Here is a 13,243-nt window from a genome sequence, read left to right as displayed (position 1 = left end):
TCAGCTTTCTTTTATTTTATTTCTTAAATTGTGTTTGTTTCTTTTCAGTGGCATTTGGATACATTTTTGCACGCTGTCATAATTATCAAAGAATAATTCCTGCATATCAACCACTGATTGAGTTCCTGTGGAAATGTAGCAGATGTAAAACAAGGATCTTACTCTTGCAGAGTGGGATCTGAAATCATCTTAAATCATATAACCGATAACAAAGCAAACATGGCAATATGCAAAACAGGACATCAATTTATACAAAGGGCCTGGGAAAATGATTTGGAATAAGGAATAACTATGATCTGACAGAATTAACTTCTCTTATGTGTCTTGTCATCCTAAACAGTTTTGGTGAGGCCTTTTCCATGACCCTAACCCCTGGAATTTTCCCCTTCAGTAACCAGGGCTTTTTCTTCAGAGCTAATCGTGATCAGTAATTGTAAATTTATATGTGTAACTATTTAATAGTTCTCTCTTTCACCTGACAATTAATATTATTATGAAAGAGTTTCTAGAAAATGTAAGTTCTGAGTTGAGATCAACATTTATTAAATATTTATTTTTTGAAGGGAGTACAGTAATAGGTATAGATTAGCTGAGTGAACACAATTGGTAAAAAGGTATGCAGATGGCCGGGCACGGTGGCTCACGCCTGTAATCCCAGCAATTTGTGATCCTTGGGCGGATCACAAGGTCAGGAGATCGAGACCATCCTGGCTAACACGGTGAAACCCCCTCTCTACTAAAAATACAAAAAATTAGCCGGGCGTGGCAGCGTGCACCTGTAGTCTCAGCTACTCGGGAGGCTGAGGCAGGAGGATGGCATGAACCCGGGAGGTGGAGCTTGCAGTGAGCCGAGACTGTACCACTGTACTCCAGTCTGGGTGACAGAGTGAGACTCTGTCTCAAAAAAAAAAAAAAAAAAAGGGTATGCAGATAGGAACTATGGAAGGCAATGTGGTGTAGTTATAGCTGAGGGATATTACAGGGGAGTAATGAGCAGCACCACTTGGTAGAAATTGTTGAATGTGAGACCAAGAAGTATGATTTTACTAGGAGTTTTCTTCAAATTGCTATAAAAAGTTACTAAGGTTTACTAATGCCATTAAGGAGAGGAAATGAGGAGAAAAATTGTTCTTGTCAAATCTGTAGTCATCTCCTTAATTCTTATGGTCTACTTACCTGTTTTTTTCTGTACTCCTTCCTAAGAATATTTTCTGATATTTTTAGACCTTAAAGATTACTTAGTTGTTGCTTTGTGAAGCAAAAATTGTAAACTAGATTTAATGAAAATCTCAGAGAGTAAGCATAATTAAATGCTACCCTGAAATATCAAGAGGGTTGTAAATTCCACCATGTTTAAGATCTTTAGGACCTGTAAATGTAATGAGATATCACCATCATGATTAAGTTTCATTATATGGCAAAAGAGAAAAGATTTCTGCAGATGTCGTTAAGTGACATAATAAGTTATCTTTAAGTTAATTAAAAGGGAGATTATTCTGGGTGTGCCTGACCTAATCAGATAAACTCTTAAATGATAGCGATCATAGATTGACAATTTAGAAAGCTAAGCTATTCCTGGCCTCAAAAAAGATGATAGTCAGTATAAGTTCTATAGCAGTCAAGAACTGAATTCTGGCACCAACCTGAATGAGCTTGGAAGAGGACCCTGAGCATCAGATGAGACTGCAGCCCCAGCTGACACCTTGATTTCAGCTCTGTGAGATCCTGAACAGAGGATCCAGCTAAGCTTTGCCCAGACTCTGGACCTACAGAAATAGTGTGCTCATAAATAGATGTTATTTTAAGCCACTAATTTTGTGGTAGTTTGTTGTGCTTCAATAGATGTACAACTAATAATGAATGGAGAAGTAAGTGGTAGGTAGGTAGGTTAGATATATAAATAGATTTTTAAAGGAAGTGTACTTATGAAGTAATATGATTAATGTTCTTGTATTAATCCATTTTAGTGGAATTTAAACTTCAGGCTTAAAAAGAATGCTTCTATATCATGGCAAAAGATTAAATAATGCAATGATAAATTGAAATGTTTGACAGAAATTAAAAGCTAGCATTTTATATGATAGGAAATAACCAATGAGATGTAGTAATTCTGGCTATCAAATCATCCAGGGCAGGTGTGGATGCACAGGGAGGAAGCACATTCCTTCATATGGGGTTGGCATAGAAATCATACTGAAAAAGGAACTACTTTGTCTGTTTATATGTGAGTTATTTACAGATGTAATGAAAAATTTGCAGTAGAGACATATACACTTCCAGGACAAGATGATCAATCTGACAGAAATATTAAAAAGAAAATCTATGTTATAAAATTAGCCCAGGTTCCAGAATGTTATAGAAAATCTCAACAGTAGGTGAGGAGAAGGTGAGGGTTTTGTTTTGTTTTGTTTTTTGTTTTTGTTTTTGTCTTTGGACAAAAGACCATTTTCTAGAACAATTGGTTTAGGAATTCACATGCAAAGGAACTATACCTGTTCACGGAGACTACATATGGGCCAATGAGTAAAAATAACCACAGCACTAAATTAAATTTAGTATCAGTTGGGAAAGACAAAATTCAGCAAAACTATCATACAACTTACTGAATTTTAGAAAAGATATCTGTGTAGATCTTAATGTAGATCTTAAAAATGTAGATCTTAAAATTATAATGTAAAATGTATATAATTAATAGTTCTCAAGAAGCACAGGAAGAACAGGATGCAAAACCTCAAGCTCGAGCAAGGAATATTCTGGAGCTGAGCTCCCTGCATAAGGCTAGGACCCCTGAAAGACAGATGCACCTATTCATGAAAATGGGAACAAAGGTATTGTTCATCAGCCCTAGGAAGCAACAATAAACAGATATAATGTGTTTTAAGGTTTGTGCATTGTCTGGAAAGTAATGAGTAAGTAATCATGTTAAACTTTAATAGGACAAGGATTCATATTGTAATGGCTAGCATAACCAGTAAAAATAAAGTTAAGCAAATGTATAACTTATAACCTAATAGAAGGGGAAATGAAATAATGGAAAATTATTTTTTAATCTAAACAAAGACAACAAAGAAGTGAAAAAGAGCATAGAACAGATAGGTAAAACAGAAAACAAATAGCAAATATATTAGGGTTCTCCAGAGAAACAGAACCAGTAGGTTTTAATATTTTATTTTATTTTTAAATTTATACTTTAAAAATAAATATTTTATTTGACTTTAAAATTTTTTGTAATTTTTTTTAGAGACGAGGTCTTGCTCTGTTGCCCAGGCTGATCTTGAACTCCCTATTTCAGCAATCCTCCCACCTCAGCCTCCCAAAGTGCTGGGATTACAGGCATAAGCCACCCATGTCCAGCCTATATACTGCATATTTTGTTTATATATTATATATGTACATAGGATAAGGTGTTGGCTCACCCGATTATGGAGGCTGTGAAGTCTCATGATTAGCCATCTACAAGCTGGAGACCCAGGAAAACCAGTGGTGTGGTTCAAAGGCCTGAGAGACAGAGGGCCATTGCTGTAGTTTCCAATCTGAGTCTGAAGGCCTGAGAACCAAGAGTGACCAGAACAGGGAAGATTAATGTCCCAGCTGAAGCAGTAAGGCAGAGGAAGCCAGATTCCAACCTTCTTTGCCTTTTCGGTCTAATCAGGCCCTCAACAGATTGAATGATGCCCACCTGCCCTCGGAGGGCCATCTGCTTTACTTGGTCCACCAGTTCAAATGCTAATCTCTTCTGGAAACATCCTTACAGACACACCCAGAAATAATGTTTCCTCAGATATCTGGGCATCCTGTTGCCTAGTCAAGTTGATACATAAAATTAATCATCACAGCAAGATTGTAGACATAAGTTCAAATACCATAAGCCCTTGGTTTACTCATCTGGAAAAGGGGAATAATAATACAGGGCTGTTGTGAGGATTAAATTATAAATATATATAAAATGCTTAGAACAGTGTCTGACATAAATGCTATGTAGGCATTAGCTATTAGTATTGTTACTATCATTGTCAATATGGAGGGCATGATATATGATTTATACCTTGCCTAGCCTGGATGAGAGTCCCTATAATTGGGCAAGTAAGGACCAAAAGCTGATGGAACTGTTGAAAGAAGACTCCTTAGGGCTCTACCCACAAGTTGAGCTGCTTCAGAGTTTCGGTGACTTAATAGGACAGGGTTGGAGAGGTGTCTCTTTTCATCATCTCTATACTAGATTCTTCTGGCCCCAAGCACTAGAGTCTTTGGAAACACTCTGAGGTAGTACCTTGGCATGGACCTCATTGTTCTTGTGACTGGTCGTGGCAGCAGAGAGGCAGTGAGAGAAGAGAGTGGAAACAGCTGTGACTCTTATCAACATATTTTTATAGGGACATAGGAGATACTTTCAGAAATTTATAATGTACCACTTTGAGGACTCTCAGAAATAAATGGGGAGGATTTTGAGGGAGTAATAAATTCCTGTATTATGATGATCAGGTTATCATGCTGGCAGTTGTTTGTGTTAAATTCTTCACCCTCAAGATTGGCATCTTTAGGATTGTTGAGGAGCACAATCCTTCCTTTTGATCCACATCTCTTTGGGCCAACATTGACATAGACTGTTGGGCCAGATGGTCCAGAGACTGGGCCTGCAATCATGGTACTGTATTCTTATATTCCTCTGTGATTAGAAGTGAAAGACTAATATTAAAATAATCAAAAGAATCAGAGCAGTGTTTCAGCAGTTGTTACATTTAAACACTTCTGACAGAAATTTAAATTGTATGATGTATTTTAGTGAATACTTTAAAAATCAATCAATATATAGTGTCTCTGCTCATCTTAGTGTACCAGACAGGCCATGCAAGTCCCCACCCAATTATATTTTCCCTGTTTGGAAGGCACTGACAGCCCATATTACCCTACCTCCTGTGTACCTCCATTGTGCATCCTGCTGTCCTATCTCTAGCTGGGCCGTTGCTAGGTACTTTCCCATATGCAGGCTTGCCAGTAGCATGAGGTTGCCTCACATAAGAGTTCTACCCAACAGGGGTGTCCTATCCTGTGTAGTGATGAAATTAAACTCTTTGAGGAATTTGAACCTAAGTCATATAGACAGAGACTGAAGAAAGTAATTTAGCATAGAAATGAGGAGACACATAGAGCAAGTTAGCAGAAGCCATGAGGAAAGGGGGAGGATAGAGGTAAATCAGGCAATAATGATGTATGAAGAAGAGGCAGGTAGACACAGAAGGAGATAGGAGGTGCTGAGTCAAAAAGCATGGAGTCTACTAGAATTAAGTCACTAGTGTATCCTTGACAGCCATGAATGGCCTTCCAATTTTTGTGCCCTGCAGGAGTGGTTTTATTTACTTTCATAACTTTCTATGTATCTTGATAATAAGCCTTATCACTTGAAGCCTAAGTGTGCCTCTCTGTTTCTGGAAAGCTGGAGGAACCTAACACCCTTCATTCCAGCACCAGTTTAGCAAACTGACTATGTGGGTTTAATTCCCATGTGGGACAAGTTGGCTTTGCAAGGGTATGTAATCATCCTCTCCAACACCTAACAAGCTATGAAACACTTATCAATTGTTATAAGAAAGATGAGTTTGAGAGTGTGTAAGAACTACTGAGGCTGGGCGCCGTGTAATCCCAGCACTTTGAGAGGCCGAGGTGGGAGGATCATGAAGTCAGGAGATTGAGACCATCCTGGCTAACATGGTGAAACACCGTCTCTACTAAAAATACAAAAAATTCAGCTGGGCGTGGTTGCATGCGCCTGTAGTCTCAGCTACTCAGGAGGCTGAGGCAGAAGAATTGCTTGAACCTGGGAGGCAGATGTTGCAGTGAGCTGAGATTGCGCCACTGCACTCCAGCCTGGGCAACAGAGCAATACTCCATCTCAAAAAAAAAAAAAAAAAAGAATTACTGAAAACCTGTCCTCAATGTTGTAAAACATATCAAAGCTGAAGACTATTCATAGTGGACCAATAATATTAACTCTTTAACATAAAAAACTACCCCTTCTCCCACTTTCAGATATAAATTACTAGAGAAAACCAGGTAATAAATAAATAAATATATAGTTGAACCATATATTTAAATTTAATTATTTTTACCATTCACTGGGTAAATCTATAATCTCTTGTCCTAACCCTATCAGGATCATGTGGAGTTGGGAAGAGTTTGCATTCCCAAAAGAATGCAAGTGCTGTTACCAGAAGATGGGGAAGATATGTGTGACAAACAAAAATGATAGACAGCCCATGCATAACTAGGTAGAAGAGGGCTATATCAATATAGTTGATAAAATATTATATTCCAGTAAAATCCATACAGAGCATAGAGCAACATGAATAATGGTTATAAAACAGTATTTAGTCAGAAGGCAATAGAATTGAGGATATAACATGATTAAAACTTCAGAATATGAAAAAGTAAAAACCTTTTGCCTTGTGGTGGTAGAATAATGGATTGTTATGTTAAAAATCATTAGTATATTTATAAGTATTTCATAATGAAAAAAATACATTCATTAAAAAAGACACCTTATTCTACTTTTAAGTAGGGAATTCCATTTTTTTTAAAAATATGGGAATCTGCTCTTCAAGTAACTATTTATTGGAAACTTGGAACTGTTTATGAAATCTGTGATTCTTTCCCCTGGCTGTTTACTGGTCTTCCCCCAGGTTGAAGAGCTTGGTAACCATGTGAAGAGCCATTGCTATTGCTGCAGAAACACTGCCAGTTTGAAATGACTGCTGCCACATGCCATCACTCACCACTGTTATCAAAATCTGAGTGGCTTAGGTGGTCTGCAGGGAGGTCCCACTTATGCCAGAGCTAGTCCAAAGACCCTTTCAAGGCATTGTTTGCCACAGTTTTGAGCCTGGTTATATCCAATGTGTAGGGAAGGCTGCTCCTCTCCCCAGTACTGTACTCAGTCTAGGGCAGACTTGGATAGAAACATGTGATAACAACAACAGCAGAATACAACTGCTTGGATTCCAGAGGTGTAGTTCCCCTGGGTCCACTGTGTGAGCTCACACACACACACACACACACACACACACACAAACATCTATTTTCCCTCTGACGTGTGACTACCATTCATTTTTTCAGAGGAAATAATTGACCATTTTACTCGTTTGTGACCATAAAGACGGCAGGCTGGAAGAAATAATTGTGATTATAATGACATTTGTGGATGTGAAATATTTGGAGGAGGGGCAATCCCTGCTGAGCTTTCAACACTGAACATATGTTAATTTATAATTGGGGGTGTGTTTGGGGGGGTTATATTATGCAATAACTATTGAGGAATGAGCAAATTGGAAAGAAGCAGATTTGGTTTGTGCAAAGATACTTCCGATTACGGTAATACATGGAACCTGACTATCGTCTATGTGTGATCACCACACAGCTCAGTATTTGCAAATATATTAAAACTTATTTTATTTTATCATACCGGTATATTCTATACCTATTCATCTTCCCAACTTGGTGTCTACATAGATTAATATATTCTTCCAGGTCATGTGGTTCCCTGTTCACACATCATAGTTCATCCACATATTACTCTTCCAGCCTAAATACCAGTAGGGTGACCAACTGACCCAGTTTATCTGAGACTGAGGGAGTTCCTGGAATGTGTGACCCTCAGTGCCAAAACCAGGATAGTCCTGAACAGAGATGAGTTAGTTAGGCTAATCTCAGGTCTGCTGTGAAGCCTTTACCGACTTTATTCCCACCCATTCTAAAATGGCCTTCAATGAATTATTTTCATCTTTAAGGTTAATACACACTCAGTTTCAGTTTATTTAACATATATTCTCTATTAGGGGATTGTTTTCAAGTTTCTTGAGGGTAGGACCCACATATTTTTAACAACAGAGTGCTAAGTAAGTATTAGAAAATAAAGTGGATCTAAGAATTTAAAAGTTATACTTACATTGTTTTAAACATTATGCAAGCTTCCTTTTGGTTGAATTAAGTAAAGCAATGAAGCTTAATGGTTATGAATGTGGATTTTATTTCAGGACAGGCTTGGGTTCAAATTCCCATCCTGTCAGTTATTGATTATGTGACAGTGGGCAAGTTAATTAACCTCACTGAGCCTCAATTTCTTAAATCTGTAAAATGGGAATAAAAATAATAACCACTTCCCAGGAATATTGTAGACATTAAACAAGTGTGTAGTATTTTGTGTAGCACATAGCACACAACTCATTATTATGTGGTATTTGTTAATAAATGATTACAAATCAATTAATTGTATTCTTCCATGCATTGTTTCTTCCAGAGAGTTTATGTCATCCCAGGCAAAAGCAGTTATTAAAACTACTGATGATTATTTGCAGTCTCAGTTTGGCCCCAACAGACTTGTGCATTCAGCAGCAGTATCAGAAGGGTCAGGACTTCAAGATTGCTCCACACATCAAACAGCATCAGATCACAGCCATGATGAAATATCAGACCTAGATAGCTACAAATCAAACAGTAAAAACAATTCTTGTTCTATATCAGCATCCAAGAGAAACAGACCTGTCAGTGCTCCAGTGGGTCAACTGAGGTAATCAAAGCTGTTCTCTGTTCTTTTTAACCTATTGTTGAAGTTCTTTCCTTTGAGCAGAGTTTATAATGTTTCAATTGACTATCTCAGACATTAAAATGTAACACATCTCTCGGGTTTTGTTTTTGTTTTTGTTTTTTTCTTTGAAAGCACCAGAGTAGAATGTTGTTAATTACACTGTGGGAAATATGAGATACACTTCAACCCGGGCAATCAGAAACTCTGAAAAGAATATTTGAAGCAGAATCAGGCTAGGATCATGAAATATCTTTGCTCACATGAACTTATTTAAAAATAAAAATGCTTTCTTTTGATATTTAACCAACAGTTTGAAACAGAATTGAATTGAATGAAATTATTATAAAACAATTTTGTAAATATGTTTTCACATCAAATTGTTATCATAAACTGTTAACATGAGAGTTCATAGACAGAAGAAAATATTAGTAAAAACAAAAATCAAACCAAGAAACTAATACCCCACTATTTTCAAATGTTTGAATATGTGGATATGTTGTGTTTTTAATTTGTGTGACATTTTTATTTTAAAATATTTACTCTTCTTCTGTGGCATTACAAATTAACTTGGTTAGTTAGAGAATTATGAAGAAAATTTGACGTTAGTCAGTTTACCACATACTTTTGCTGAGAAAAATCATAAATCTCAAAATTAGTTTTGCCCGAAGACAAAACTTAGAAATCTTCACCGTTACCACTTCTGAACAGTTTGAAATGAGAGCAATACAATTAACCTTGGAATCAAAATTTTAAAATCAAATATTTTTGAATTTTAAACATTTTTTAAAAAAATTAAAGAACTTTGATAAACATGAAAACTTGGATAGAATCTTAGCCATTTGCTGTTTCATGATATTAAGACCATATTACTATTTTTTGCTATCAGAACATATCTCATATATATAATTTTTAGTTGCATATAATATATATATTTTTTAAAAGGACTGTTGTGTTTTATAAGTAAAGTGATAAAAATCATTTATTCTGATATATATGTTTTATATGAGCAGTTTTGGCAAACACTGTGTTTTAAATTTTTTTGAATATTTAAATAGTGAGAGTGTTACTCTGTAACAACAATCTTATCCTATAAAAAGTTTTGTTAGGTATACTTATATACATAGGAACAATCTTTAGTGCTTATATCTGTTTAAAAAAATCCAGGATAATATTTATTTAAAAGCTTTCACTAATTAGCATGCATCAATTTTTCTGTTTTTCTTTTTCTTCAGGGTTGCAGAGTTCTCTTCTTTAAAATTTCAGTCAGCCCGGAATTGGCAGAAATTGTCTCAAAGACACAAACTTCAACCAAGAGTGATTAAAGTAACAGCTTTCAAAAATGGATCTAGAACAGTCTTTGCCAGAGTTACTGTACCAACCATCACCTTGGTAACTAGTGTTCCAAAGTTTTCTGTGCTTTATTTTTTTTCCCTTACTCTCTTTATAATATAAAAAATGAGAAAATTATTGTTAATATTTTCTTTTTAAGAATCTGAATCTACAGATTGCTTATATATACGTAGATTTCATAGGAATTTCACTCCTTTCCTTTTTTAAAAAAATTCAATATATAAACAGTGTATTTAAACAGATGCAACTCTACAATACCTTGTAGAGTTATTAAAATGACAGATCATTTAAATGTTAAATTTAGTCAATAATTAGATATGCTTCATGCTGTGACTTACCTTTTATTTCTATATTTTCAACTGCTAGAAAATAACTGTATTGGCAAGTGACTCAATTGGGTTTCTATTTTGATCATTAGAACCTTTTGTTTTGAGGGAAATATATTACTTTCTTTGTAGTAAATCACTTTGACTTACCTCTTGCTTTCTTCTAGCTGCTGGAAAAGTGCACAGAAAAGCTGAATCTGAACATGGCCGCAAGACGAGTGTTCTTGGCAGACGGCAAGGAAGCCCTCGAACCTGAAGTTATACCCCATGAAGCCGATGTTTATGTTTCAACGGGAGAGCCCTTTTTAAATCCATTCAAAAAAATTAAAGGTAAAAAAGATCTAAAAAATACCCTACCCCCACACATACTGAATTGCTTAAGGGGTGCAATTAAAAAATGATTTTCATCCTGTCTTTTTTGCATGGTTTAACAAAACTAATGTTTACGCATTTACAGCTCAGTAAGAGGATAATGTGCTTAATGAAAGAAAAATCCACTGACAGCCACGTTTATTGCCCTTCATTAGCATTGGTGCTTAATTTAATATAGATCTGAATAGACATTAGGGAGCCTGCAGGAGGTTAAATGGTGAAAATATAATAAATTAAATCAGAGATTATTGAATTTACTGTTTAGTTTCTGTGACACTCAACAGACATAATTCATTAGACTTATCCTCTCAGAAAATAGTTCAAAGTTTTAAGTATCATTTGTTCATTTACACTCTTGGTCTTTTTTCAGATAGTATCAACATAATTATGAAAATGTGGCCAATAATGAACATACATTTCTTATATACATATGATTCTCCTAATAACGTATTTCATAAGAAATGTTCCAGCTTGATTATTTTTTAACCTTAAAATGTATAATATAATCCTACACATATTTTCAATTAAGGTTTTCCAAAAAGTTCATTTCTTCCAACATTTCAGAAATGTGGAGATTTTCTAAAATTTAAAAAAATAACATTTTTCTTTCCTCAGTGGAAAAGAATACATTTTAAGGGAGAAATAAAAGCACTACTATCTAAGAATATTCTTCCAAGCATGTTGTACCCAGAGTTTGGTATCTAGTGCTATGTATGATAATCGGATTTAAATAACAGGAATAAGGACTTTGCCATAAAAATTCAGTGTGTCTAACTGCTGTACTTTCCTATGCTTTTTATACTTTATTAGAAGTAATTTTTTTCTGCAACTTCTATAAAGCTAGTGAATCAAAGGCAAGTCTAGGCAGTAATTGCGTAAGTAGAAGAAAAGTAATTCTGGAGTTCATTACAGATGAGGTGATGAAAATCTCCCTTCTGTTAATGTTATTGTATAAAGTTGTGCTAGGATTTCTCTTTTATATAATACTTGATCTTCAGGAAATAAGCAATTTCTTGAATTCGATAGAAAATTTAAGAAAATTTCGTTCTTGTAAAGAAACTTGTTGCTATAATGGTCATTGAAAATTACCTACGTGATAGTGTAGACTCATATATTTTTCACATTTTGCTTTAAGTTTAAAATATGGCTGGCTGCCTTAATTTTATATTCATTGAATCATTTGCTTATATAAAAACATGGGTCTTAGTGGGCAAATACTTTTCTGTGACTTTAAAAAATTCAGATATATTTGTAATGATTGCTTCATTAAGATCCTTGATTATCTTTATTAATAAGAAATGCTTGCCTTTCATATGAATAATGGTATTGTAGAAGAGACATATAAAAATTATTTATAGCTAAGCTAAGAAGAAAATCTCCTGGACATGTATGCCTAAAATAATAATGTCACACACATGACTGAGCTTGGTGGATGATTTTTAAATGTACTAACTAATTTCCTCCTACTTTTTGTTTTCTCTTTTATCCTTTTCAAAAGCCAAGTCCAGAACAAAAAACTTCTCTGCTTTGTCTGCGTATCTTTGGCTGTGTTTCACTGTGACATGCACTGCTGTTCTTTTAGCACCAAAATGTTGGCACACATTCCTGAAAATTTCACACCATCTCTTGCTGGATCAGCAAGCTTAACCCACCAAAATCTGGTGTTGTGCAATGGTTTTTGACTGATAATCAATCTTTATGCTGCTCGACAGTTGTTGCTGGGACACGGAGTAGAGCAGGTGGCAGATGTGCCTTGTCTTTTGAGAAAAGAAATTGTAGGTGAGCTTGGACACAGACTAGCATATCACATGTCCATTAAAAAGAGTTAGGATAAGTATAATGGGGAAAAGCCATTCATCTAAGTTGAGCTTATAGATAAGCTTAAACAATGATATTTGGTTTCTTTCAGAATGTTAAGAATATAAATGTAAACATATATACATTTATATATGAAAGATAATATTTAACTTGATGTGAGTGATATATTACATATCACTCACATATTCACATACACTTTTTCAAACCACCAAAATCAGCTTGAAGATTACCTTTCTGTCATCTGTTTTACAGATAAATCAATAATTTTCCAACTAGCCACAAGTGTACCATTAAAATAAAAACGTGTGAATAACTTTGAAAGTGGTAGATAAACTTAAAGAGACATGATCAGAAGTTGGATAATTGAACATGCTAAAGGTAAATAGGGGAAATCAATTGGCAGAATTAAGTGTTAATGATGTATCTTTCTAAATGAGCATAAGTATTTTATATACAATTGATAACTGGTCATTGTTTTAATTTACAGACTTTTATTCATTCAACAAACATTTATTGAGAGTCTATATATGCTAGATACAAGGCCAGGTCAGAGAAAGATAAAAGCTGTGGTTCATAGTCTGATTTCTTTTTTATCATTATTCTTTCATCTCTAATTTAAATTCTGATTTAATGCAATTAAATCAAAATTTAAATCAACACATTTTTATTGAGTACCTACTATGTGTGCCCCAGCATAGGGATAGAAGTCCTGGCCTTTAAGGAACTTAAACTGAGTAGATAAGTTATAAATCCTTCAAACTGAGAATACTATTTTACAACATAAATCAAATGGATCTTA

At 34.9% G+C, this 13,243-nt stretch overlaps 1 protein-coding gene across 12 annotated transcripts in view; it reads left to right on the top strand.

The window, feature by feature from the left end:
• Positions 1 to 13,243, top strand: part of DCDC1 (doublecortin domain containing 1) — a 490,806-nt gene that overhangs the window by 50,963 nt on the left and 426,600 nt on the right. For 9 of the 12 annotated variants that reach the window (XM_009460183.4, XM_016920610.3, XM_016920609.3 and 6 more), the window contains 3 exons: positions 8,291 to 8,560; positions 9,811 to 9,967; positions 10,422 to 10,584. In XM_009460183.4, coding sequence (XP_009458458.2) covers positions 8,291 to 8,560; positions 9,811 to 9,967; positions 10,422 to 10,584 — 590 coding nt within the window. Of the gene's footprint in view, positions 1 to 48; positions 346 to 8,290; positions 8,561 to 9,810; positions 9,968 to 10,421; positions 10,585 to 12,696; positions 12,823 to 13,243 lie in introns of those variants that run through there. The other 3 variants (XM_063783960.1, XM_063783962.1, XM_063783963.1) reach the window with 2 other exon arrangements.

The sequence above is a fragment of the Pan troglodytes genome, chromosome 9 (genome assembly GCF_028858775.2).
Source record: "Pan troglodytes isolate AG18354 chromosome 9, NHGRI_mPanTro3-v2.0_pri, whole genome shotgun sequence".
Taxonomy (NCBI): domain Eukaryota; kingdom Metazoa; phylum Chordata; class Mammalia; order Primates; family Hominidae; genus Pan; species Pan troglodytes.
Note: the sequence above shows the minus strand (reverse complement) of the source record. Positions and strands in the feature narration are given on the sequence as shown.